Source organism: Emys orbicularis, chromosome 1 (assembly GCF_028017835.1).
Source record: "Emys orbicularis isolate rEmyOrb1 chromosome 1, rEmyOrb1.hap1, whole genome shotgun sequence".
NCBI lineage: Eukaryota > Metazoa > Chordata > Testudines > Emydidae > Emys > Emys orbicularis.
The window spans coordinates 253,547,004-253,572,583 of NC_088683.1; the positions used below are offsets into that span (position 1 = coordinate 253,547,004).

The following is a 25,580-nucleotide window of genomic DNA, read 5'->3' on the forward strand; positions in this document are numbered from 1 at the left end:
ACTTTTTGAATCTCAACATCTACTGTCATTAAATAATTGTCAGAACCATGCACATAAATTCCTGCAACTGTGAAAATTTAAGTCAAATAAAAAAAAAGTTTAAATACTTAGTATAAAGCTACTTCTATCATGTCATATGAGAGCATCGTCTAGTATTAGCAATGTTACTTTACATATTCTGTAACCCAAAGGCAGCTGGATAGTAGAGGGACCAAGTTGGTGGCCTGCTGAGAGTCCATGAGCTTTCATGTTCACACACTGGCTTTCATGATGAAGGTGGATACTGGAGAGTGAATATAAAACTAATCTTCTTTGTGCCCTGTAAGCTCTAATGAAAATGCAGTGTACACAGAATTCTACAGGCAATGATATTTACCTGTATTGATATCGTTCAGACACAAGAGGGAACTCTTTTCTACATTAAGACATTTTTAAGGAAAGAGGGTGTATATGTGTATGTTAAAAACATTATTAATAATGGTGCCATGTATTAGTAAATGTCCAATCACCAAGTAGGAATAATAATTAGAATAATCCTTAATGCAAAGTAGAAAAACTTTGTATTAAATCGATCTACAGAAAAAAGATAAGGAAAAAGTGGTCTGATTTTTTTTAAGGTATCATTTACATAGTGCTTTACAATGAGAGTAAGACATATTCCCTGTCCCAAAGATCTTACCAGATAAAGAGAAGAGAAGCAAAGATAGGACAGAATTTCAGGTAAGGGAAGATGAAGAGAAATGACAGGTAAGGAGAAAAGGGTAAGATCAATTATTGAATGAGACTGGTACTTTGTGCTTCCAGGCTTGACTTAGAAGGTCTGGTTGTGGGACGAGTTCCATATCAGTTTCTTTCAAATGCCTGTTAGAGTCAAGAAGAGAAGAGCTATGCTTTAAAAAAAATGATTGCAAAGTTGTGCTGCTTTAATAGACCACTACTACAAGTTATACAGGTAGAAGAAGAAAAAAAGCAAACAAGCATATAACAAGTTCTGGTCTCTCAAGAAATAACCTCTACTTTATCTGATTAAATTAAAAAAAAATTCTTGATGTCTGAAGTTGGCTCTATTCTGAAAGACTAATTCGTAGACATTAAAAAGCTGGATTTTGGAACTAATGGATTGTAAGTGATTCTGTATGAAATGCTTTTCCAATTTTAAGTCACCAGAAGAACGCAAGACATAAAGGAAATGGTAATCTGATCATTAAAGTCTGTGAGTATCACATTGGAATAAAAGGATCTAAAGATAAAAGTGTTTTGTGATTTTCGCTGACAGTTAAATTTGTCAAAATGTTCAATAGAGATACTCAGTATGATATTGCAATTTGGGGAACATGTTCAGCTCTAATGGACCCCAATAGGATAATAGGGCATTCAGCATGTTGCAGGCTTGGCCTTACAGGGAATTTCCTTGATGGTATATAAAAATATTGTCAGGAGTGGATAGACTGACTTTGATTGCAGTTCATTGTATAACCCTAGCAAGATATATTTTGTAATTTGTTTCTTTATTGAAGGTTAGGTACTTAGTAGCCATACAACTTGGAGAAGTTGGTTCAGTAATGTTTAGTTATTCATTAATAACAATGCCTGTTTGAGAGTCTACGCACCTCAGTTCTGGAAAGTGTTAAGGTTTTGAAGAGGTAGGCCCTGTAATGTTGCAATAATCAAGTGGCACTCTTTTACCCCTGTGTGGGAAGTCCTACATATGGGCCAGAACACTTCATGAAGTTTGCCTTGCAGAATTCTGTCAGGTGGAGGGGTCGTGCCACCAAACCACATTGATTTCATGTTTTTTCTGGGGGTGGTGTAAGGACAGAAGGCCATCTGCTGGAGTTCTTGTATGCTGCACTGGCTTTGGACTTACGTAACTCTATTCCTGCTCCAATGCATGCCCCCTACATTTGTAGTTCTATCCTAAAAAAAGTGACTTTGTAAAAAATGGTATCGTGGGCTTCTATATTCACTGTGTCTCACTCATTTTCATATCAAATTTGCTCAGTGTATATGATTTTTTCTTCTGTCAGCCCCACAAACTCAAACTGGGCTCTAACAATCCTCTTTTCATCCTCTGCACCATCTCCAGTAAGAGAGATTTTGCAGACCAGAGTATGCTCGGGTCCACCTGTGCAAGTCTATTGTCTGCACAGATGCTGCTGAGGGCATAATCTGTAAACTCCCTAAATGCTGATGGGGTTGCACAGTTGTAGCTGAGGATATGATTTAATCTGCAGAACATATTACTGGTGATTATGTACATGATGGGGAAAACCAAGATTGACTGTCAAAATGCAGAGAGTTTGCAGATTTCAGAGTTAGAATAAAATATTTTACTTGTACAGTGAGCAAGATTTGTTGTTCCTTCATGTTGAGTGTTATGTTTTGGAACAATAATTTCTTGTTTCTGCAAACATGCTCATATTTGCTATGGGGACTTCAACTGCCAGCTCATCAAGCTCCCCCTGCCCCCTATTCTGCACAGTGAGTTAGCTTTTGAAAATGTCTGCTATTGTTGTTATATTATTTCTACATCAACACACACAATAAAAATGCTGGCAGCAGCAGCTATTGTAGATTTGGAAATCTCCGGGGGGTTGTGTTCTAAGTGCTTTGATCTGTTATAGTAAACCTGATGGAGTTTTGCTCAGTACAATAACTAATCAATTGCATGAGAAATGAACCCAGAGGCCCAAATGGTGCCCGGCTTACACCTTACACACTCTCCTAGGTCTCCACGGACCTGCAGCAGGTGGTACACAAGATGCAACTGGGCCTGTTGTCTATTTGAAAATGACATCTTCATACCTATTGCCTTTTCCTCCAAACCCACTTTTATACACTTCATATAAAGCTTCCTGTGCTCGTATTTCATATGCTATTGACTAAGGGAATGCATTTTCAAAAAAGAAATCGAAAGATGAGTGTGCTGGAAAGGTTACTTTTTTGCTTTTGAATTGCTTAAACTACGTATTTCATATGTACAGTGCATTTTTCCCATAGGAAACTACAATAAAATGCACTCTAGTTTAAATACAGTAATAAGCCAGCCCCAGGCCCTCTCACACTGGGTCAGAGCAAATTAGTTATATAACCGAAGCAGATATTCAAAAATCACTACTTCCCAACAGTGTTGAATGAAGCCTGATCTCTTAAAATGGAGCCCCCCAAAAAGCCTCAATATACAAACTATTATCAGTACTGGAACTGCTGTACAAATTGTTCTCCCAGGGGCAGACATTTAAGTTCTTCTTTGAGTGCTTGCATATGACCAATGTAGGTGTGTGCGCGCAGCGAGCACAGTTGCCGAATTTTTTCCCCCTAGTGATATCCGTTGGGTCAGCTCCAGCGCCCTCTGGTGCCGCGTTCTCATAACGCCAATATAAAGGGCCTTGCTGACCCTGCTCCCCTTCAGTTCCTTCTTACCGCCTGTGACAGTTGCTGGAACCCCTCATTGCTCAGGCAATTAATCTCCTATGGTTTTCTCCAGTTTTTAGTGTAAATCGTTGTTGTAGTTTAGTAGTTAGGAATTAGTTGTGGATGCCTCCACGCTTAGCGGGATCGTCCGCTTCCCCGGTGCCAGGGCATGCCTCAGTTGCCAGGTTTCAAGCCCTGAGCATCCTGTGGTAAGTCTTTGCCTTTGAGCAACCTGCACTCGAGCTGTCTCAAGTACTTGGGGAAAGCTCATAGGAAAGACCACTGCCAAATCTGCAGGCACTTCAGACCCCGAACCAAGTAGGACCAAGCTGCACAACTGTGGGTCCTCCTCATGGAGGCAACCTTAAGACCTGCCTCGGAGTCGTATTTGGACTCATCACCAAGCACCTCAGCCTCGGTGCAGAGCTCTCCTCCAACGATTCGTGAATCTCTGCACCGATCCTCTTCCCTGGTGCTGAAGAAGAAACACCACAAGCACCAAAAGAAGAGCCGGTCCCTGGTGCCAAAGGCGAAAGGAAACAAAAATAGAGTGATACCTGTGTTGGGGCACTCTTCATCCCTGGCACTGCATTGTCAAGTGCCTGCAACTCCGGTGCCGCCGCAAGCTCCCCTGTCACCTGCACAGGAGCCACCTCCTCAGGGAAGACAGCGTACCAGCCTTTTTGCGGTGCTGTCGAACCCTGAGGTTTTTACAGCGGCTGGGGACCTTACCCTACCAGTACCAGTGTCCACGGAGGGTCAAGATTTGGCATTGCTGGTGCAGCCGAGCAGCAGGGAGTTATTACCAGGTCCTTGCCTGGTGCCCAGGCCACCGTCTAGAGGAAAACCTCCATTGACAGCCTCAAGATCTCCACCCCAGCAACCTTTTCCATACCGAGAGGCACAACACCGCCTTGGTCTCCGCAGAACAGCTTGTTGGACTTGGAGGTGGGATCTTATTCCCCTCATCGGCACAACCAACCTTGCTGTTCCCCGGGCCATTCCTATTCCACCCACGGCCCTGTGTTCAGCGGTACCTCCAAACGTTTGGCCACCAGGTCCATGGGGATTGGCAGCTATGCAGTGGCCCTTTTGGAACTCTTGGGGGTTTCCCCCACTGCAGGGCACCCCCTCAAGGCACTCATACTCCGTTGTCTTGGAGGCTAGGTCATACCTCCTACTGCGCTGAGAGACTCCAGATCCGTACTCTGGTACTGAGCACAGCACTAAGCCTCAGGAGGAAGCCCTAGCAGGTTCCTGCAGATGTCGGGGAACCAATGGAGGCTCCTCAGCCAGTTTTTGCCTCCTCATCCTTCTCTCCGGATGAGAAGATCCAGGGTCTCCCCGCCACAGGACAACCATAAGGCATACCAAGACTTGTTAAAGCAGGTAGCCTTGAACTTGGGGGTCAAAACAGAAGTGGTCAAGGAGGCAACACACAGTCCCTTAGACATTTTATAATAATAAAATAATTAATGGAGATATCCCATCTCCTAGACCTGGAAGGGACCTTGAAAGGTCATCGAGTCCAGCCCCCTGCCTTCACTAGCAGGACCAAGTACTGATTTTGCCCCAAATCCCCAAGTGGCCCCCTCAAGGATTGAACTCACAACCCTGGGTTTAGCAGGCCAATGCTCAAACCACTGAGCTATCCCTCCCCCCCAGCAGGCCCCTCTAGAGTGACTCTACCACTTAATGAAGCCATCATGGATCCGATCAAGGCCCTGTGGCAAACCTCTGCCTCCCTCCCTCTGACAGCAAAGCTCACAGATCACAAGTATTTTGTACCGTCCAAAGGATATGAATTCCTCTTCTCACACCCTCCCCGGGATTCCCGGTTGTAGCAGCCACCAATGAAAGGGATCACCAAGGACAGGCAGGTCCTACACCCAAGGCGAAGGATCCAAAGAAACTGGACCTGTTTGACTGGAAGGCATATTCCACAGGGGGCCTACAGCTCCACATAGCAACCCAGTAAGCCTTGCTGAGTTGCTCTAATTGTAATATGTGGGAGTCTATGTCAAAATTCAAGAACCTGCTCCCCCAGAACTCTCGACAGGAGTTTTCCTCCCTAATCGAGGAGGGGAAGACTGTGGCATGTGCTTCCCTTCAGGTGGCCCTGGATGCTGCTGATTCCACAGCTGGATCAATGGATAAAGCAGTAACAATCCATAGGAGGTCATGGTTGCTGTCCTTGGGGCTCCCCAATGAGGTGCAGCAAACTATACAGGACCTCCCTTTGAAGGATCATCACTCTTTTCAGAGCAAACGGTTGCTAGGCTGCATGGTCTCATGGACTCAAAGGCAAACTTGAAATCCCTGGGGCGCTACATACCAGCAGGTTCAAGGAAACAGTACAGCCACAGAAGATGGGCCATTACTTTTCTCAGCCACTCAGACAGGATCAGCAGAGGAGAAAGAGGAGGGGATTCAGGCCCAGACCCCCTCCCCCATCTTCCTTGGCAGGCCCTGCGCAGTCCGGCCCCAGACAGTCGGGATCTTCAAAGCACTTTGTTTGATGAAACTCTCCAGGTTGGCATTGTAATCCCCTCTTCATCAGATCCAGGAATCCCCTTGTTCTCCAACCACCTTTCCCACTTCCTGGATGCCTGGACTCAGATCACTTCAGACCGCTGGGTTCTCAGCACAGTAGAACTTCAGAGTAGAACTCAGTGCATGAGAACTTCTCATCCCTCCTCCCCATCCCTCTTCAGGGACCCTTCTCACAAGCATCTGTTGGAGCAAGAAGTCCAATCCCTTCTTTGGGTGGGAGCCGTGGAAGAGGTTCTGTTTCACCTGAGAGGAAAGGGGTTCTATTCCTGCTACTTCGTAATTCCAAAAGCCAAAGGTGGTCTCAAACCAATTTTAGACATGTGTCATCTCAACTGCTATCTCAAGAACCAAAGGTTCTGCATGGTCCCTTGGCTTCTATCATTCCCTTGTTGGATACAGGGGACTGGTATGCTGCCCTCAGTCGGCTTATGAACGGGTATAGAGAGGGAGAGGTGGGACACGCTCCCTCTGTTGGGGGGAGGGGCTAAGGAGAGGCAGCGCAGCCAGCAGAGACAGAAGGGAAGAGGCAGGGCCAGAGTCTCTCCACTTCTGGCCACGCTGCTCTCCCTCCAGCCTCTGAAGCATCTGCAGCTCCAGGGTAGGCCGGCTGCAGCCCTGCTGCTCAACCCTGCCCCCCAGAGCAGGCTGGGGCCGCGCCACCTGGGCGCTGGAGCACGCTGCCTCGCCCAGCCTGCTGGAACATGCTGCGGCCGCACCGCCTGTTCTGGCCCGCTGGAGCAGGCTGTGGCCGCGCTGCCCAGCCTGCCGGAGCAGCTCCAGCCAGGTCAGAGACATCCTCCCCTGGCCCTCCCCAGATAAGGTGGGAAGGGATGGGATGGGGAGAGTGTGGGGGTCCCGGGCTAGGGGTGGGGTCATGTGGGGGTGGTCACAGGGGTTATTCCCCTGACTCCCAGCTTCTCCCACAAAAAAGTTTCCCCACCAGTTGCTGTCCCGGCCCGTCAGGGTAAGCAGCTGGCATGCCGGGACACTTTGTTTACTTAGGTTTACCTCCGTGCCTGCGGACGCTTGAGGTACACAAACCATCTCGGACCACCAGCGGCTTATCCTGATGGCCCGGGAGCCAAAGTTTGCTGACCTCTGAATTATAGGGTCTGCTTATGAATGGGTTATAAAAATGTTCCATTTTTACTTATCCATCTTGGGGGGGGTCGGCTTATAAACGAACCGGCTTATGATAGAGTATATACGGTACCCTTTTTTTGCAACTGCATCACATTTTTTGTGCCTTTTCAATATGTAATCCACTGTAACCCCCAAGTCCTTTTCAGCAGTACTACCACCTAGCCAGTTATTCCCCATTTGTAGTTGTGCATTTGATTTTTCCTTCCAAAGTGAAGTATTGTCTTTGTCTTTATTGAATTTCATCTTGTTGATTTCAGACCAATTTTCCAATTTGTCAAGGTCATTTTGAATTGTAATCCTGTCTTCCAAAGTGCTTGCAACCCCTCCCAGCTTGGTGTCATCTGCAAATTTCCTCAGCACATTCTCCTCTCCATTATCCAAGTCCTTAATGAAAATACTGAATAGTACCAGACAAAGGACTGATCTTTGCAGGACTCCACTAGATACATCCTCCTGGTTTGACAGTGAACCATTGATAATTGCCTTTGAATATGGTCATTCAAATAGTTGTATACCCACCTTACATATAATGTATAATTAAGTCTCAGATAATAGTTCTGGATTGTCTGAATGTCCTAGTTTGTGATAAGCAACAGAGGGTCCTGTGGCACCTTTAAGACTAACAGAAGTATTGGGAGCATAAGCTTTCGTGGGTAAGAACCTCACTTCTTCAGATGCAAGTAATGGAAATTTCCAGAGGCAGGTATAAATCAGTATGGAGATAACCTCGTTACTGATTTATACCTGCCTCTGGAAATTTCCATTACTTGCATCTGAAGAAGTGAGGTTCTTACCCACGAAAGCTTATGCTCCCAATACTTCTGTTAGTCTTAAAGGTGCCACAGGACCCTCTGTTGCTTTTTACAGATTCAGACTAACATGGCTACCCCTCTGATACTAGTTTGTGATATTAACTTAAATTTTTTACAACCTATTCCCTGCAACTAATTGCCACACAGGAAATTCCCTATGCCTGAGACCCAATTTAGCTAGCTATTGGGCTTTTATTTTAGTGCTTGACATTTCATTTAGAGAGAATTCTGTCCAGTGTTTGTTTATTATATTGAGGAATGGGGGTTAGGGAGTTACGTTTGAGACCTGCTTGTTCTATTTTCAGGCCCATTTCAGGGTATATAGGCCAGCATTCTGAAAGCTAGCTATCCAATTAGAACCTAAAGCCATGCTGATCAAACATCTGCTCTAGCTAACAAGACCATGATTACAGCCAGCTCAGTTTTGAATTGCGGTGTGGCCAGAGCATATATGAGTAAGCTACATTTCTGAAAAACAACTGTCAAGACAAGGAAATGTATGTATGTGAGAAAAATAAAATGCATTGAACATAACTCTATGAATAACACTGTATGTACACATTGGCACTGCATAGTCCCAATATTCAAATGTCATTTTAACCACATTAAGCCCTATTCTGACTTAGTACAACATTGACCTATCTGAAACCTATTGGTTTTTTTTTTTTTTTTTTTTGGTAATTAGTATAGACAGAGCCTAAGCAATTTTGGGGCAGGATCTGTCACTCACTAGGTGTTAGTACAGTGTGGTCCTGATACTGATTAGAATCTCTGGAAACAATCACAATATCAGGAATAAATAACTATATATGTAAAACAGCTTTATTAAGCTTGCAAAGTCAAGCACTGAAAGGTTAGGAAATGCCAGAATTGAGGTTGTCCATACAATGCTAATTTTTTTGTATGTACTGTAGTAGTCTAATTATGTGATCACAGGCAACCTTAATCCTGGCATTTCTTAGCTTTTAGACTTTCCAAACTTAATGATGCTCTTTTAATAATAGATTTGTGTGCAGTGCTGATAAATGCAAAGTAATGCACATTGGAAAACATAATCCCAACTATACATATAAAATGATGGGGCTTAATTAGGTGTTACCCCTCAAGAAAGAGATCTTTGAGTCATTATGGATAGTTCTCTGAAAATATCCATTCAATGTGCAGCAGCAGTCAAAAAAGCTAACAGAATGTTGGGAATCATTAGGAAAGGGATAGATAATAAGACAAAAAATATCATATTGCCTCTGTATAAATCCATGGTGCACCCACACTTGAATACTGCGTGCAGATGTGGTCGCCCTATCTCAAAAAAGATACATTGGAACTGGAAAATGATTAGGGGTATGGAACAACTTCCATATGAGGAGAGATTAATAAGACTTTTCATCTTGGAAAAGAGACGACTATGGGGGGATATGATAGAGGTCTATAAAATTATGACTGGTGTAAGAAAGTAAGTAAGGAAGTATTATTTATTCTTCTCATAACACAAGAACTAGGGGCCACCAAATGAAATGAATAGGCAACAGTTGTAAAACAAATAAAGGAAGTTCTTCACACAACGCACAGTCAATCTGTGGAACTCTTTGCCAGAGGATGTTGTGACGGCCAAGACTATAACAGGGTTCAAAAAAGAAATAGATAAATTCATGGAGGATAGGTCAATCAATGGCTATTAGTCTGGAGGGCAGGGATGATGTCCCTAGCCTCTGTTTGCCAGAAGCTGGGAATGGGTGACAGGGGATGGATCACTTGATGATTACCTGTTCTGTTCATTCCCTCTGGGGCACCTGTGATTGGCCACTGTCGGAAGACAGGATACTGGGCTAGACAGACCTTTGGTCTGACCCACTATGGCCGTTCTTATGTATTAGTGCGGATATTCCCTGCTCCTTGTCTCAGGCCTATTCTCGTTGCCTACCCAGTCTCAGTATCCCCTTCTGAAGCTTCTCAGATCAGTTCCAGTCTCCCCCTCCTCCCAGCTCTTTATCCAGTCTCAGTGCTTTTGTACACAGGTTTTTCTAAAGCCTTGAATTTGCTAGAAAAATTAGTCCTTTTATTACAGCAATGTTTCTCAAACTGGGGTTGCCACTTGTGTAGGGAAAGCCCCTGGCGGGCTGGGCCGGTTTGTTTACCTGCCCCGTCCGCAGATCCAGCCGATCGCGGCTCCCACTGGCCGCGGTTCGCTGCTCCAGGCCAATGGGAGCTGCTGGAAGCGGCGCGGGCCGAGCAGGGCCGGCTCCAGGGTTTTGGCCGCCCCAAGCAGCCAAAAAAAAAAAAAAAGCCGCGATCGCGATAGAGATCTGTGGCGGCAATTCGGCAGAAAGTCCTTCGCTCCGAGCGGGAGTGAGGGACCGTCCGCCGAATTGCCGCCGAACAGCTGGACGTGCTGCCCTTCTCCAGAGCGGCCGCCCCAAGCACCTGCTTGCCAGGCTGGTGCCTGGAGCCGGCCCTGGGGCTGAGGGACTTACTGGCCGCCACTTCCAGCAGCCCCCATTGGCCTGCAGCAGCAAACCGCGGCCAGTGGGAGCCGCGATCGGCCAGACCTGCGGACGGGGCAGGTAAACAAACCAGCCTCGCCCACCAGGGGCTTTCCCTACACAAGCAGCGACCCCAGTGTGAGAAACACTGTATTACAGCAACTTCCTGCAGAGGTTGTGCTGCACCAGTGCAATAGCAGAAGTCCTAGAACATGACACTTTAACCTGTGAGCAGATTTTCATGATGTGGGGGTAAAAAAATGCCTGAGTCCTATCTAGACTAGCAATGTAGCACAATTGCTAGATGTATCTGCAGTAACAGACACTAGTTATTCTAATGTAGTTCTACTTCAGTGACCAACTATCCCATTCACCTGCCTTTTTCTTCAGTGTCCTAGACGTTTCACTCACTAAGATAAGATTATATTAATATGCAAGAGCTAACAAACTCATTAAAAACTCTTTTCATTTATTTCATGTACTGTAGATCTTACAAATACAGTATTTTTATATAATGCAGGATATCAGGCATAAGTTCCATTTTATAGCAGAGCATCAGAAAACTGTCTACCCTACAAAGGTCTCATCCACTTTAGGACCAGTTTATAAAAATGTATGTGCTTCAAGTAGTAACCATTTACTAATAACATAGGGCCCAATTCTCCCACCTCTCCTCTCGCTAAGTGAATTCAATGGGAGACTGACATGAGTAAGTGCTGCTCAGTGGGAGTAGGGGTTGAAGGGTCAAACACTACAAGTGTTTAGTACTATACAAGATACAAAATGAGACATGGTCTTTGCCCTGATTAGCTTAAGTCTAATTACATCTTAATTTGTGCCAGGGCTGAACCCTGGCACCTCTAGGGCTAGCAGTTCATAGCCTCGGCACCTCGGGGCTTGCTGCATCAGTTATGAATGTAAAAAAATTGCTTGAGCCCCAGCACCTCTTTCATTACAAATTAACCACTGAACTACACTGATGTACGGTCAAGGTATAACAGGCAAACATACAGACACTGGCATAATATGGGTTTGGCAGGTAACAGCCTTTAACTCTTACAGCCCTTTTATCAGACTAACTTACAACAATGCTGGAGGTCGGAGGTTACAACATATATGATTGACAAACACCCCCACTTTACATCAGGCAAAGCAATATGCACAGAGGCATAAGTCGTCTTTGTCCAGCCTCTAATGACACTTTGTGATCTAAAGCCTACTGATGTCGGTGAAAGTCTTTTTGCTGACTTCAATGGGCTTTGCATCAAGCTCTAGATTTTTCATCAAATAGACCTAACCCCGCCTATGATTCATTCATATAATATAAAGCCAGAAGGCACTATTGAATTCATCTAGTCAGACTGCTGTATAATATCACCAGCCATTAGGACTTCCCTGAGTTAATGCCAATACCAGACTTGTAATCAAATCCCAAAAGATATCAGGTGAGTTTGCCAATATTTATTTTCCATAACCCCATGTTGACTGACATTAATTGTATTACCCTCCTTTAATTCTTTATTAATTGAGTCCCATATCAGCCACTCCATTATTTTGCCCACAGATTGATGTCAGGTTGACAGGCCTATAGTTACCCAGGTCATGCCATTTACCTTTTTAGAATATTGTCACAGTTGCTTTCTTCAAGTCCTCTGGTCCTTCCCCAGCATTCCAAGCTTTACTGAAAATCATTAGTGCTCCAGAAAGCTCTTCAGTCAGCCCTTTTAAACACTTGGATGCAAGTTCTCTGGATCTGCTGATTCAAAAATGTCTAGCTTTAGTAGCTGCTGTTTACCAACCTCCTGAGTTACTGTTGGAACAGAAAGTATTCCATCATTATATGATCTCACTACATCGTCTGCTTTTTACCCAAGTACAGAATAGAAATATTTATTGAGCACTTCTGTCTTTTCTACATTATTGACAGTTCTGCCATTACCATCCATCCATTAATAGACAAATACCGCTGTTAGGATTCCTTTTGTTCCTTAAGCTCATTTTTATTTTCTTTAACTCTGCTGGCCATAGATTTCTCCTTGTGTCCTTTGGCTTCCCTTATTTTTTAATATTCCTAACTTTTGATTTATATTTATTACTCTCAGCTTTCCCTTTCTTCCCCGCATTTGTTATATTGTTTTGTTTGTTTTTATTAATATAGCTGCTTTCACTTCCCCCCTAAGTCCGATTTGTTTTTTTTTAAAACCAGTGTGGCCTTCTCTCTTATCTGTGGCTTTTTTGGCATCTAGTAAAGCGTTCTTAGATAGTTCTCATTTATCATTCACATTTTTCTGTTTAAAAACTATTGCAACTGATTTGGTTCATAATTGTTTTCATCTTTGTGAAGTTGCCCCTTTTATAACACCACAGATGTATATTACTGGTTTGTAAAAAATTCATATGATCACTTATACCTAAGCTGCCACTAATTTTTAGTTCTGTGATCAGTTCCTCTTTATCTGTCAAGATAAGGTTTAATATAGAATTCCTCCATGTTGGATGCACCAATTTTTGAGTTAGGAAATTGTCATCTGTAAGTTTTAGAAACTCAGAGGACATTTTTGTGCTGGCTTTTTTCCTATACATTGTAAGATATGCTAGCGAACAGGATGACCTGATTTGGTGATCTGTAGTATCCCATCTTGTCCTTTATCACTTATAACATTAATCCATAAGCATTCAAGGTCATTTGCTTCTGAGTTATCAGTGACCCCAAAACAGCTAATGCTATTTTTGACTCAGAGTGCCTGCAACAGAGTCTGCTGCCTCCCAAGCATCCCCTCATGACCAGGTACCCTACCTCAGTTTCCATTCATCCTGGGCTCCTCAATAGACTTCGCACAGGCCTGTATTTGTGCAGACATCCCTCCGTAGGGTCTAGGTTTATAAACATAAAAATTCAGACCAAAACTCAAAGTTCCTAAAATAAAGTCCAACTCAATTCCCTCTTTTTAGCAATTCCCACTTCCTGCCTGGCTGGAGCCTGGTTCCCCTGCTGTCTCCAATGCTTCTGCAGCTTTCTGGTTCCTGCAGGAAGCTCCTGTCTTTCTCCAGCTCCCCAGTCCCAGGTTTCTCAGTGTTCCACTCCACGCTTGGCTCTTTGAGCATTCCCCTCTTCTCTGTAGTTTTCTGTTTGCTCTTCATAGAGGGCAGCTGATTTCTATCAGGCCCCAGAAAGAAGCTGTTAATGAGGTGGGCTGGACCTGTTCTCTCTTAAAGGGCCCAGTCCACCCTGTCACAGTGCCAATAGGTTTTAGCCAGTTCTAAATAGGTTTTAACCAGTGCATTTTAACATTTAAATCAGGCAGATCTTCCTAACAGGTTTCAGTAATACCAATTAGGTCAAATTTATGCTCATAAATGAGAAATTCCAATTTCTCTTGTTTTTCACTCCAGCTCCTAGCATTGGTGTATAGTTTATGAATTCCCTTCACATCCTTTGGGGACTTGATTAATTTTGTTCTCAGCATCTTGATTTATGCCAAATAAATGCTAATTTGCTCCCTCATTTAACCATCCTCTTTTAATTAATTTAAGACCATCCCAACTAGTTTAGCCAGCCTCTCCCCTGGAAGACAGGTTCCCCTTCTAATGAGATAGAGACCATCCAAACTGTATCGCCTCCTTTCCCCATGCAAGGTGGACTAGTATTCCACAAAATGAAAACCCTCTACCATAACACTACATACCTAGTCAGCAGTTCTCTTCAAGAATCTTCTGCCTTCTGTCTTCCATCGCCAGTGGGACAGGAAGACTCTCCAAGATGATCACTTGGACATTCTCCTCTTTCCGTATACTAATGAGAGGAGCAGCTGTTTTCAATATTTTTCTAGGCTGTTGAGAAGAGCTGCTCCTTTAATTAGCATAGTGTGCAGCACCTTTTCTTGTTCAAAAAGTATCAAACTGCTGCATTGTAATAAACAGGAGATCCTTTGGTCTAGAAAATAAAATAAGATGATTCAATCTATACTAAGTAGCAGCTGCCCTTAATGATTTTTAAAATAAACTTGAATATTTCAACTATGATGTTATCTCATATTATGCACTACTAATTACATATAATACAATAAAGTAATATAAAACTGAAAACAAAGTAAATTTTGAAACAGAAGTTTCCTAAAATTTTTTTCAAAACTTCCATTTTGCCGGAAATTTTGCAAGTGTGTTTTTGTTCAGATTCAGAATGAAAACAAATTTTGAAAAGTTACAATGTCCCACAAAATGTCAACCAATTCTAGTTATGAACTGCAGAGCCTCATCTCTGATTTTCTCTTTCTGTGTTTCCTTTCTTCCTTGAATCTGAGGTTCTTCACAAATGTGGTTGTCCAAGAACTCTTCAGCCTTTCTGATGATCTATAGTATCTGTACTTATCCTTCCAATCTATGAATTGTTTCTTCCAGCACAGCCACCAGTTCATACTCAGGAAGTCCCTTCTGGCTTCGGGCATGAATGAAAACATGGCACGTCTATTGGAAGTCCCAAACAGTATTCCACTGATGCCCATCATGGTTTTGAGAGTAGAACTGTACTGGAAAGCAAGCTTCTCAAACACCCTCTCCAAAGTCCCTCTAAATACTCCCCTGTTTCCACTTCTTTTCATCGACTTGGAAATGAATCAGGCAGAAATGGGAATAGTCAGTAATGTGACTATTCAGAAAATAACCAGGGCTGAACTTGCAAATGAAACCAGAGGTCTTGTTTACACAAGAAACAGATTTAGCTAATTTGGTACAACTTTCTCATGGACACAATCTCTTGATAAATACACATAATCTCTATTAACATTAATGGGGTCTATATGGAATTTATCAAGAAAGAATACAATATGTTCAAGTCAAGTTTGTAGCAGGATAGATATGAAAAAGTTTCAGTTTGTTAAAGAGGAGGTTATTGTTCATCACTGGTCATGTCTTATTGCCAGTAAAAGTTGCAGTTCATAGATGAATTCCTTAGTTCATAAAGGCAGCACAAGTAGAACTCATAATTGGTAGAGCCGAACATGCTTATTCTTATTCTAATGCTGTTGCTTACTCAAAAGTTAAATCATTCATACCTCTTGGATTTGCAAGCCTGGGCTAAAATCTTGTACTAACTATCTCTCTGAATATTTCAGCACTTCCATTTCAGGAAACTGAGAAGTAAAGAGGCATACTATAGTGAAAACAACTTAGGGGAGAATAAATATGTAAAAAACCTACTTTTATTAAAGTTTTATTAATGCTTTGGACAAAGTTTTGGGTCAGTTCTTCGTTAATCCAAATTCATTAGTCCATTCTTTTATATTATCTTGTAGATTAGCAAGTGATAATTAATCTGAAAATATTTCATGTAAGTATTAAAAAAGCAAGGTAATTGAATTATTTGTAATAAGCACACATTTATAGCTTGACTGGAAATGTTCAAATAAGTTATTTTTTAATTAAAATGAAACATAATGTCAGGAGGAAATTGCATGAGGGTGCAATATCTTTATCAAAGAATTCATTATGGTTCTCTCTAAACTTCATCTCTTTCATGTGGCTTTCAAACCTACCCAGACAATTAGGAATTGGGCCTGACGTCCTCCTAGCTCCCTTGTCGCATACCAAGACGTTGAGACCAGTAAAAGGCATCAGATGCATAAGTCACTCCACTCTCCCTTTATGTGTATAGGGGAAATATAGAAAGATCTTTAAGTGTGTTTCAGCAAGTATCCAATAGTACTGTCACCGATCACTTTGAGTTGTTAGTTTTCTTTTATACAGCTGTAATATGCAGACAAGGTTCACTCATAGGGGGGACTCTTCCACCTCCCATTTATTCAGGTTGGAGTTAGCGAGCGATATCTGCTGCAATGAGTCTTCAGTGGGAAGCAGCCAGTGTCTTCTGATAAGACTCTAAAACCTCCTAACAGGGTGGGTCACCAGCAGCGTTACAGGCCTTAAGGAAGTCTTAAGAAAAGGGAAAAGAACCTCTACAGCTAATCTTATGTGTTGTTGATAGGAATTTAAGTTTTATATCTCTGTATGGCTGCTTATACAGCTGAGCAAACCTTGTCTGCATATTACAGTTGTATAAAAGAAAACTAACAAACTCAAAGTGATTGATGACAGTTGGACTTAGGTGTTGCTAAGTGTTGGATTTAGGTGTTGAAGTCCTTTTGTAGATATGGGCCAAAGTTCAGAAGGGAAACCCTAACAAAGGCCACACTCAGAGAGAAACTTGTGCTGCAGTTTGTTATGCTATTGCTTGTTTTCAAAGTATGAATAAAACCAAACTCCAGAAATGGGTGAGCTGAGGGTTCCATGAGTACAAATGGAAGACTTGGTCCTGCTCCCACTGAAGTGAGTGGTGACCATATCCTTTGCTGGTATAAACTAGTGTAGCTCCAGTGACTTTGATGGAATTAGACAGATTTATACCAGCTGAGGATTTGGCCCTGAGCCTTTTTGCTGTTGCCTTTAAATTGAAAGCAGATTCAGGTCTAGAATTAGTGGGTTTAGTTTGGTCCCTATTTATAGAAGGCATTTCTTTACGGGCATGGATATACACAGTGTTGCTGATGCCAAAGGGCAAACCATCATCAAACAGTCAGGCCCTGAAATATCATGATTGTCTTAAAAATCACGAGATTAAGAAAAAGCCCCACACTGAAGTTTGGGTTCTTTTTATTTGCATTATGGTGATTGAACTGTTTGGGTACACTTGGGAAGGGTGTCACATTTTTCATGCTTTTCTCTGCAACCATGCAGGCTAAAACATTGATTTTCTTTTTAAAAACTGATTCTCACATTCACATGACTGCAGCAGCTGGGGATTTTAGGAAAGCATCCATTGCTGTGAAACTCACAATAAGAAAATCACAAGAGTTGAGACTTATATTGCATCAAGTAGACTCTGATTTTATAAACATAGGAAATATAACGGAGTAATATGATTTATACCACTTTAGCTAAGCAAGGATTCCAAAGTTGTTGACAATTCTATTTCTCAATCTATACACCAGTATAGATTGTGAAATCCATTTAGGGACAGTTGGGACCGTCTTATTTTCATTGCCAACTAATACATAAAGTATAAAAATATGCAGAAATTTTTGTGAAGAATCATCTTTAGGAGAATTACCCCAAAAACTCTTTGTATCCAGTGGTAAATTTTCATTCTATCCTGAGAGTTCATTTGCTATTTGTTACATTTCCCTTGGTATTTATGTAGTTTCACAGTTTCAAACTAGAAAATCAGCACCTGTTTTTTTCCGATGGTATGAAATTAGAATCTTTCAATCCAAGTTAGCCAGTTAAACCTGTTATTTCTCATGTTTTCATGGTGCTTCAACTGTCAGTGGTGATGGTGAAGAACTTAACTTTTTACAAAAAGTTAGGGGAAAATAAATAAAAGATAATCTTTGAAAGTAGAGATTGACAAGAACTGTTTGGTCACCGGTCCCCCTTTCTACCTCTGTGTTGGTATAAGATTGGTCCTTATTGTGTATCTTCTACTACTCTGTCTGGTCCTGTTTTAAATGTTGAAGTGAAAGGGATTCCATTATTTCTTTTGCAAACCTATTCCATTATAATACATCTCATTCTTAGGAAGTGTTCCCTCATGATAACCCTGGGGTTTTGTTTGTTTGTTTTGGCTCTTCTTAATTTTATCTCATTGCTCCTTTTTATACAATCCCTTGTACAACCATTTTCCACTTCATCAGTATTTGTAGTCTTCAAAAGGTAGTTGTCTCTCCTTGCCTGAGGAGGTTGTGAAGGCTAGGACTATAACAGGGTTTAAAAGAGAACTAGATAAATTCATGGAGGTTAAGTCCATTAAGGGCTATTAGCCAGGATGGGTAAGGAATGGTGTCCCTAGCCTCTGTTTGTCAGAGGGTGGAGATGGATGGCAAGAGAGAGATCACTTGATCATTACCTGTTAGGTTCACTCCCTCTGGGGCACCTGGCATTGGGCACTGTCGGTAGACAAGATACTGGGCTGGATGGACCTTTGGTCTGACCCAGTACGGCCGTTCTTATGTCTCATAACTGCTTAGTCTTTATTTAGCCAAGTTACACAGTGTGTTCTTTCATGTCCATGCCATCATAAATCAGTCTCTCCTTAGCACCTCCATATTCTTCCGTGCTCTTCTCTGAATTCCCACCTATTCACATTACAGTCAGCAATCTACTGTTTTAAAAGCACCAGACTCAGTGTGGCCTGATATTAGTTTCAGGACCGTTATATGCTCAAATACAATACATGGTTTAAAGTCTTACGGTGACAAAAAGAGGAATATGAATTTTTAGAACTCCTGTGGGAGTTCATTGGGATCACATATATCATCGCCCTGGTCCTGCAGAGAGAAGTAGAATATGGGTCATGTCAGTGAAACTCAATAAAAGAGAAGTAAAACTGAAATGGCTTTTGGCAAGGAATGTATGTGTGTAATTTTTTGTGTAGATAAGAAAAATGATTTCCTATGCAATATTCTAAAGGAAAATGTGTTTTGGGGGTAGTTTATGTTTTAAACTGATTGCTAATATTTTGTTAGTTCATGGTTGATGATGCCCTGGTCCTAATTTAGTAGTTGAACTTCAATTCTGTGTTATTTCAAAAGAGAACTTTCTTTAGTTCAAAGAAAGTGCACTGGTAATAAGATTTTTATCAAATAATTACAATGCAGGTCCGGGAGCTACTCAATGTATTTACCTTTACCTGTAAATAGGTTGTGTTCCCATGCTGAAGTTTTGAGAGAGGAACCAGTCTTGTGTGTTTTATGGATTTATTAAGATAATAAGCAAACAAATATAAATTTAAGCAAAATATGTCACTAACTAATTTACTTCCAGTTTCCCTAAACTAATCAAATACAACACAATGTGATGATCAAATCAAGGTTACAATTGGAATTCAATCAATAAATCAATGGTTCAATTTATCTGATTTGGCAATTACTATTAAGTCAATGTATAAGGTTGACACAAGAATTAATTCAATATTTCACAGGAAAGTTAAGGAAAAATACCTTTCTTTTGATCTAACTAATTGGGCTGAGTCTGCTAAAGACAGAAGCTGACTCTTACCTTTGTTCTAAGGAAGTATAACTCTCAGAATGATTTCTTTATAGCTTCCCACTTTGGTATTCCACTAAGTTTCTCTGAACATACAACCGATGTTAGAGTCTATTTACTTAACTTATTCTCTTTTACACATTATACAGTGTCTGCATCATTCTGACACTTTTACAAAGAGGCAGAAGTGTTAAATCAGGCACTTAGCAGCTTTGGAATAACACTTTTAACCCAAACTAGTCTCTTACAAATAAACTTGCCAGATGTGCACGTGTGGGGGGTGGGGGTGGGGATTACTGTCTTCATGGGGAAACGGTTAGGGATGCACAAAACCACACACTCACTTTATAGCATTGTTGGAGATAATCTGTCGACAGAGGGAGCAAGTGTGAACACCCTTTGGTGATTTTTGTTTTGTCGACTTTTGGGTGTCGACATAAATTTTGTCAACAAAACTTGGTAGTGTAGACAAGCCCTTAGTTAAGAAATAGTTCTGATGTTGCAAATAACTTGAGCTCATTTAGCATGCAGGTAGGTGCCTCCCCCCTTGTTTGTAGCTTCAGGCTTGGTTTAGCTGATGGTCAGGGTCTTTCACTTCTCTGGATGGTCAATCCAGGGATGAGAGCAGGATATAACTTCAGGTATAATTTTTAGTGTGAGAGAGTCCCCACCCTTTCTTCCACATGGCTAGAGTCTCTTGTAGCATTCAGTGTCCTCTTGCTGCATCTTGGGGACCACCCTTCTCCAATAAAAGAGTTGAGCATGTTGACTGTAGCTCATCAGGAACCAATAATTTGGTATCTTGATCTGAGGTCACAGTAAAAGATTCCAGTCTAAGATGGACATTTTCTTGCAAAAGTCTGTTGATGATCACAAACAGATGTCCTCCTGGTAAGCAGGACATGTAAGAGGCTCATCTGAGAAGGAACTGGTAACAGATTTATGTTTAGGCCCTACATAAGTGGCTTAGTTGTTTAAATATAATTAATGGCTAGTTAGCATTGAACATGCACTCACTTCCACAGTGGCGCTGGAACAGTTTTTAGAGTGGGGGTGCTAGAGCTGGGGATGGGAGCAGGGCCATTGCTCCGGGAGGTGGGGACGTGGACTGGGGAAAGACGGCCGAGGCTGGAACCACAGCCGGTGAAGCCCCGGGCTGAGGCCAGGAGTGGAGCCCCGGGTGTGGGGCCAGCAGCAGCAGAGCCCCTGGGTGCGGGGCCAGCGGCTGGGACGGCACACAATGTAATTGCCATGGCTAAGTTACCACACGGCCCTTTCTAAGCAAGCACATTTATCCTTAAGGTGAAAGCGTTGCAGAGAAAACATATTAAAAACAATGACAGAACCTACACATGTGCTAATCAGTTTATCAGGCATCTCCCCATGAATCCCAGCAAGGGCTCTGGTTGGTGATTAGTCCTTCAAACCTCACACAGTGGTTTTTCCTGTGGTCACAACTTCATCAAAGCTTCAGCTCAGAACTAGCTCCCAACTCTTATGGGGCTTCAGTGAGCCAAAGACCTTCCAACCCTTCCCTGAGGATTGGGCTCCCCTTGGGACAGAAGGTCCTGTCTGTCTACTGGATCAGAGAGAAGGCCCTGAGTCAGTTTTAACTCAGGCTATTTAACCAAAAATCTTTTCTTTGACTTTTAGTCTCTGGAGAATCCAGTTTGAAGCAATATTAGTGATTCTCTCATCAGTTGGTGGCACCTCTCTGGAGGTGTTGAAACTTGAGTGAATTTGCCTAATCACCCTCCCACTGTTCTTAGGTCCTGGAGGACTATGGTCCCCTACCCCCATGGTAATTCATACAATCCCTCAATAGTACATAAACATTTGCACTTTCAATACAATGTACTCCTAAAATACTTAAACGTAATTCAGTAAGGTTTAAACTTATAATTCAGTAATGTGTGTCCAGGATATTGTCATATCTGTTACATTGGTGCCATATAAAACAGGGGTACTAAATCCCTAAATTGTTTGGGTTTTTTTGCAGGTATTGTGTCCCTGATCTCCTTGGCTATCCTGTCTTACGAACGCTATAGCACCATCACCCTATGTAACAAACGAGGCTCTGACTATCAGAAGGCTCTGCTAGCAGTTGGTGGTTCCTGGCTTTATTCTCTGATCTGGACAGTACCACCGCTCATTGGCTGGAGCAGTTATGGGATTGAGGGGGCCGGCACAAGCTGTTCAGTACGTTGGACCTCCAAATCAGCTGAGTCTGTGTCCTATATCATCTGTCTCTTCATATTCTGCTTGGTCATCCCTGTAATGATCATGATATACTGCTATGGGCGTCTCCTTTATGCTGTTAAACAGGTAAGCTATGATATGCTAAATATAAGCAGTATAAATGATCTGAGAGATGTTGCCTCTAGGAAATATCATTTCCCTTTAAGTATCTGGTTGTAAGATGCAGTACTGATCAGGGCTTTGGAGTGGAGCCTGGAGCTGGAGCGCGGAGCAGCTCCGGAGCAGTGGAGCTGTAGGTTTTTGCCTAGAGCTGGAGTGGAGTCGGAGAACAGCTCCAAAGCCCTGGCTACTGATAAAGAGAAAAAAAAGGCAGAAAAAGTTGTGGAGAAGGAAGATGGACTGCACCAAGTTTTCTTATTTTTCTCAACTTGTAACAGATGTTTGGGTAGCCAGGTAGGTCCCATAGAGCATGCTGGCACTCAAATTAACAAAATGGAACAGCAAAATATTGTATGTTAAACAAGCCAATGCATTTGGATGAGCCCTGCAGTCATATCAACGAGGGCTTTCATCATTGTTCCCCATTTCAGTCCTACATAGATGACATTCTCATATCGCTGTCTTTTAAAATACTAGGTCCTAATTCAATACTCACGTAAGTCCATTGTAGGCAGTGAAGTTACACTAAAGATGAGTTTGACCTTTCAACTCTGATACACTTTAATAACAAAATTGATTGAAAAAAAAGATTCAGTGCACAGCCCCCTCTTACTTGGAGCAGCATGGAGCATCAGGCACTCTGAATTTTATCTTCAGACATAGCTGGCTGGAAGACAGAGCACTGTGAAGTTTTGATACTGTTGGAACAGTGGTGCAGCTCAGTGATGAATAAGGAAGGAAGGAGTGAATGCTTAGGTCTTGTCTATATGGGAACACTGGAAAATTAAGATGGATTAACTAAAAGTGTGAAGTTAAAGAGCATTAATTCCCTGAGTGGATGCTGTCATTCAGAAGTAAATTAGCCTTAGTTCCTGCTTTGGCTTAAGCCTGGGGGATTCATTTTACACCTTTAGTTAATTAGTCTTAACTCTCCTGAGTGTCCCTGTGTATACAAGCTCTTAGAGGCGGCCCAGAATAGAGTGCATACTCCTAGCAGTGATCACAAAAGTATCATTTTCTTACTCATCTCTTGCTTCCCTAAATATTTTGTACTGTCACCCATCATCATAGCATATGAATATCTATATAGATAAAGTGCCAATGGCATATGCCAGGGGGTTCTCAACCTTTTTCTTTACAAGGCCCCCCCAACATACTATAAAAACTCCACAGCCCAGCTGTGCCACAACTGTTTTACTGCGTATAAAAGCCAGGGCTGGTGTTAGGGGGTAGCAAGAAGGACAATTGCCAAGGACTCCACACCATAGTGAGCATTGCAAAGCTAAGTTGCTCAAACTTTGGCTTTAGCCCTGGGTGGTGGGGAAATAATAACTATGCTATAGCTGCTGGCAAGTTTTCTAAGATATGCATTGTTACATTTTTATAAGCTCTGAAAGAAGTTAGTACATTAGAAAATTACATGCATAAATTTTATTATACCCAGAGATTAAGAACACAGGAGCTATACCACTATTAATCTTGTCATGTAAATTCATTGAAGTAGAAGAAATATCTTAATAGACAGGGAATAGATAATGCAAAGACTGGCATGGTGCCTACGTTTTATTTTCAGGAACTGTAATTGTGGGTCTACTTTTCTCTTTTCCTTTTCAAAATTTAACAGGATATTATAATTTTCTGGGATACTAGGCATTAGTACTCTGTGTAGTCATTTGTAGGTAATTCATTGGTAGAATTTTGCAAGAATTTCATTAACACACAGGTGTTGTAAAGGATAACTTTTCCCAAAGAATGTAATAAACTTATAGAAAGTTACATATCAGTATAATCTGTGTTTGAATATTGAAGAACACCTTTTAGATGCAAATACTATTAAACTAAACTAAAAAAATCGGACTGATCTATTATCAAAGTCCCTGTGATTTAGGGGTCTCAGAAGACTTTTGGATGTTTTTTTTTCAAGTATGTTATCTTAGGACAGGTTTTCCTGAAAAAGATTTATCCTGGATGGCTGGGATTGGTTAGTTAGACTGTGTAATGCCAATCTTATGGGCTGCACCTGGGAAACAGAGGTGTCCACCCCAGTCAGGGTTGGACTCCAAAAGAGTCATGGGACAGTGATTGGGAAACAGTAAAATAGGGAACGGTCTGTATTGTGAGAGCATAACTTAGGCAGAGAATGTTCTGCATGGAGAGCTATAAAATAAACCTTGGCTTGAGAAACTGTTAGGCCTCTCATGGGTATATCAAAGTTTTAAGATAGACACACAAAGATACAAACACTTTATCTGAATTTCCTTCAGAGTCCCTATGTACATTCTTGTTAAGCTTGTGTAAAGTTTATATCATGTTTTTATGAGAACCACTTTTTCCCTGTTGCTGATGTTGAATGTTTCATTTGTACTTTAAGATTTTTGTTGATGAGCAAGATTCACTAGAGGAACTTGGACCGAGGAGCTGTTGGAAAGGAGAGGGGGCAGAAAAACTATCACCATTATCACAGTACGCTATTCACATATATTCTGGTCACATTTTGCACTTTACACAGTAGAGGGAGAGAGAATTGGGACCAGTTTATTTATTAAACTGCAATTTGGATTTTTGTTTTTCTTTTGGTCCTTGGATTATGATACTTCTAAATAATTCTATCATTGTGTACCTCTGGGAAAAAATACCTATAAAATTGACATTAGTTGTTTTATACTTTGGAAACCAGACTCCCAAATGTTGAATTATACAGATTAATATTGAGAGCTCTATAGCACAGAAGGTGCAGTATGATTAGATCCCCAATGGAAAGACCCAAAGAGATCATACAAATGAAATATGATGTGTTCGATAATGAAAATTAGTAACGTATAAGACAGGGGTCGGCAACCTTTCAGAAGTGGGATGCCAAGTCTTCATTTATTCACTGTAATTTAAGGTTTTGCCTGCCAGTAATACATTTTAACATTTTTAGAAGGTCTCTCTCTATAAGTCTATATTATATAACTAAACAATTGTTGTATGTAAAGTAAATAATAGTGCAGCGAGGTGAGTGGGGCCGGCGGCTAGTATCCCCGGCTGGCACGGGGCCAGTGGCCGGAACCCCAGACCAGCTGCGGGCTGAGTGGGGCCGGCGGCCGGGACCCCAGCTGGCAAGGGGCCGGCGGCCAGAACCCCAGACCGGCAGTGGGCTGAGTGGCTCAGTCCGCTGCCAGTCTGGGGTTCTGGCCGATGGCTCCTGCCAGCCGGGGTCCCGGCTGCCGGCCCCATTCAGCCCGCTGCCGGCCGAGGGTTCCTTTCATCCAAGCAGGCAGCAGGCTGAGCGGGGCCGGTGGCCGGGACCCCGGCTGGCAGCAGAGTGCCAGTAAAAACTGGCTCGTGTGCCGCCTTTGGCGCATTCCGCAGGTTGCCAAACCCTGGTATAAGAAATCTCTTCAGCCTACATTATCTCTTCCTTGCATAGCAAGAGACCTGCCAAAAGGACAAATGACAAACCAGAAAAGTGATCCATTAACAAAGAGATTCTACACAAAGCCTGTCTGGAATCAATCTCCTAATATATTTCATCAGGAGACTCTCTCTCATCAAGGCTCAAAAATGCCTTACAAAATGTAACTAGAACACTTCAAATATTCAAGAGCAGTGTGAGTAGTAGTTCAATCAAATGTGCAATTTAACACACAAGTCTGAGCCTGCATTTTTTATTCATGCAACAGACCTTAGTTAACAGTCCCATTGAGGAACATGGAGAAAAGGCTAATGGTCAGACTGATTCCTTTTAGAGCTGGTTGGGGGGAAAAAATTAGTTCCCCACCCCCATGAAAAAAATCATTTT

At 42.1% G+C, this 25,580-nt stretch overlaps 1 protein-coding gene across 1 annotated transcript in view; it reads left to right on the top strand.

Annotated features, from left to right (window-relative positions):
- Positions 1–25,580, top strand: part of LOC135891477 (vertebrate ancient opsin-like) — a 132,774-nt gene that overhangs the window by 17,958 nt on the left and 89,236 nt on the right. Inside the window, exon 2 of the mRNA XM_065419039.1 lies at positions 21,438–21,763. Coding sequence (XP_065275111.1) covers positions 21,438–21,763 — 326 coding nt within the window. The remainder of the gene's footprint in view (positions 1–21,437; positions 21,764–25,580) is intronic.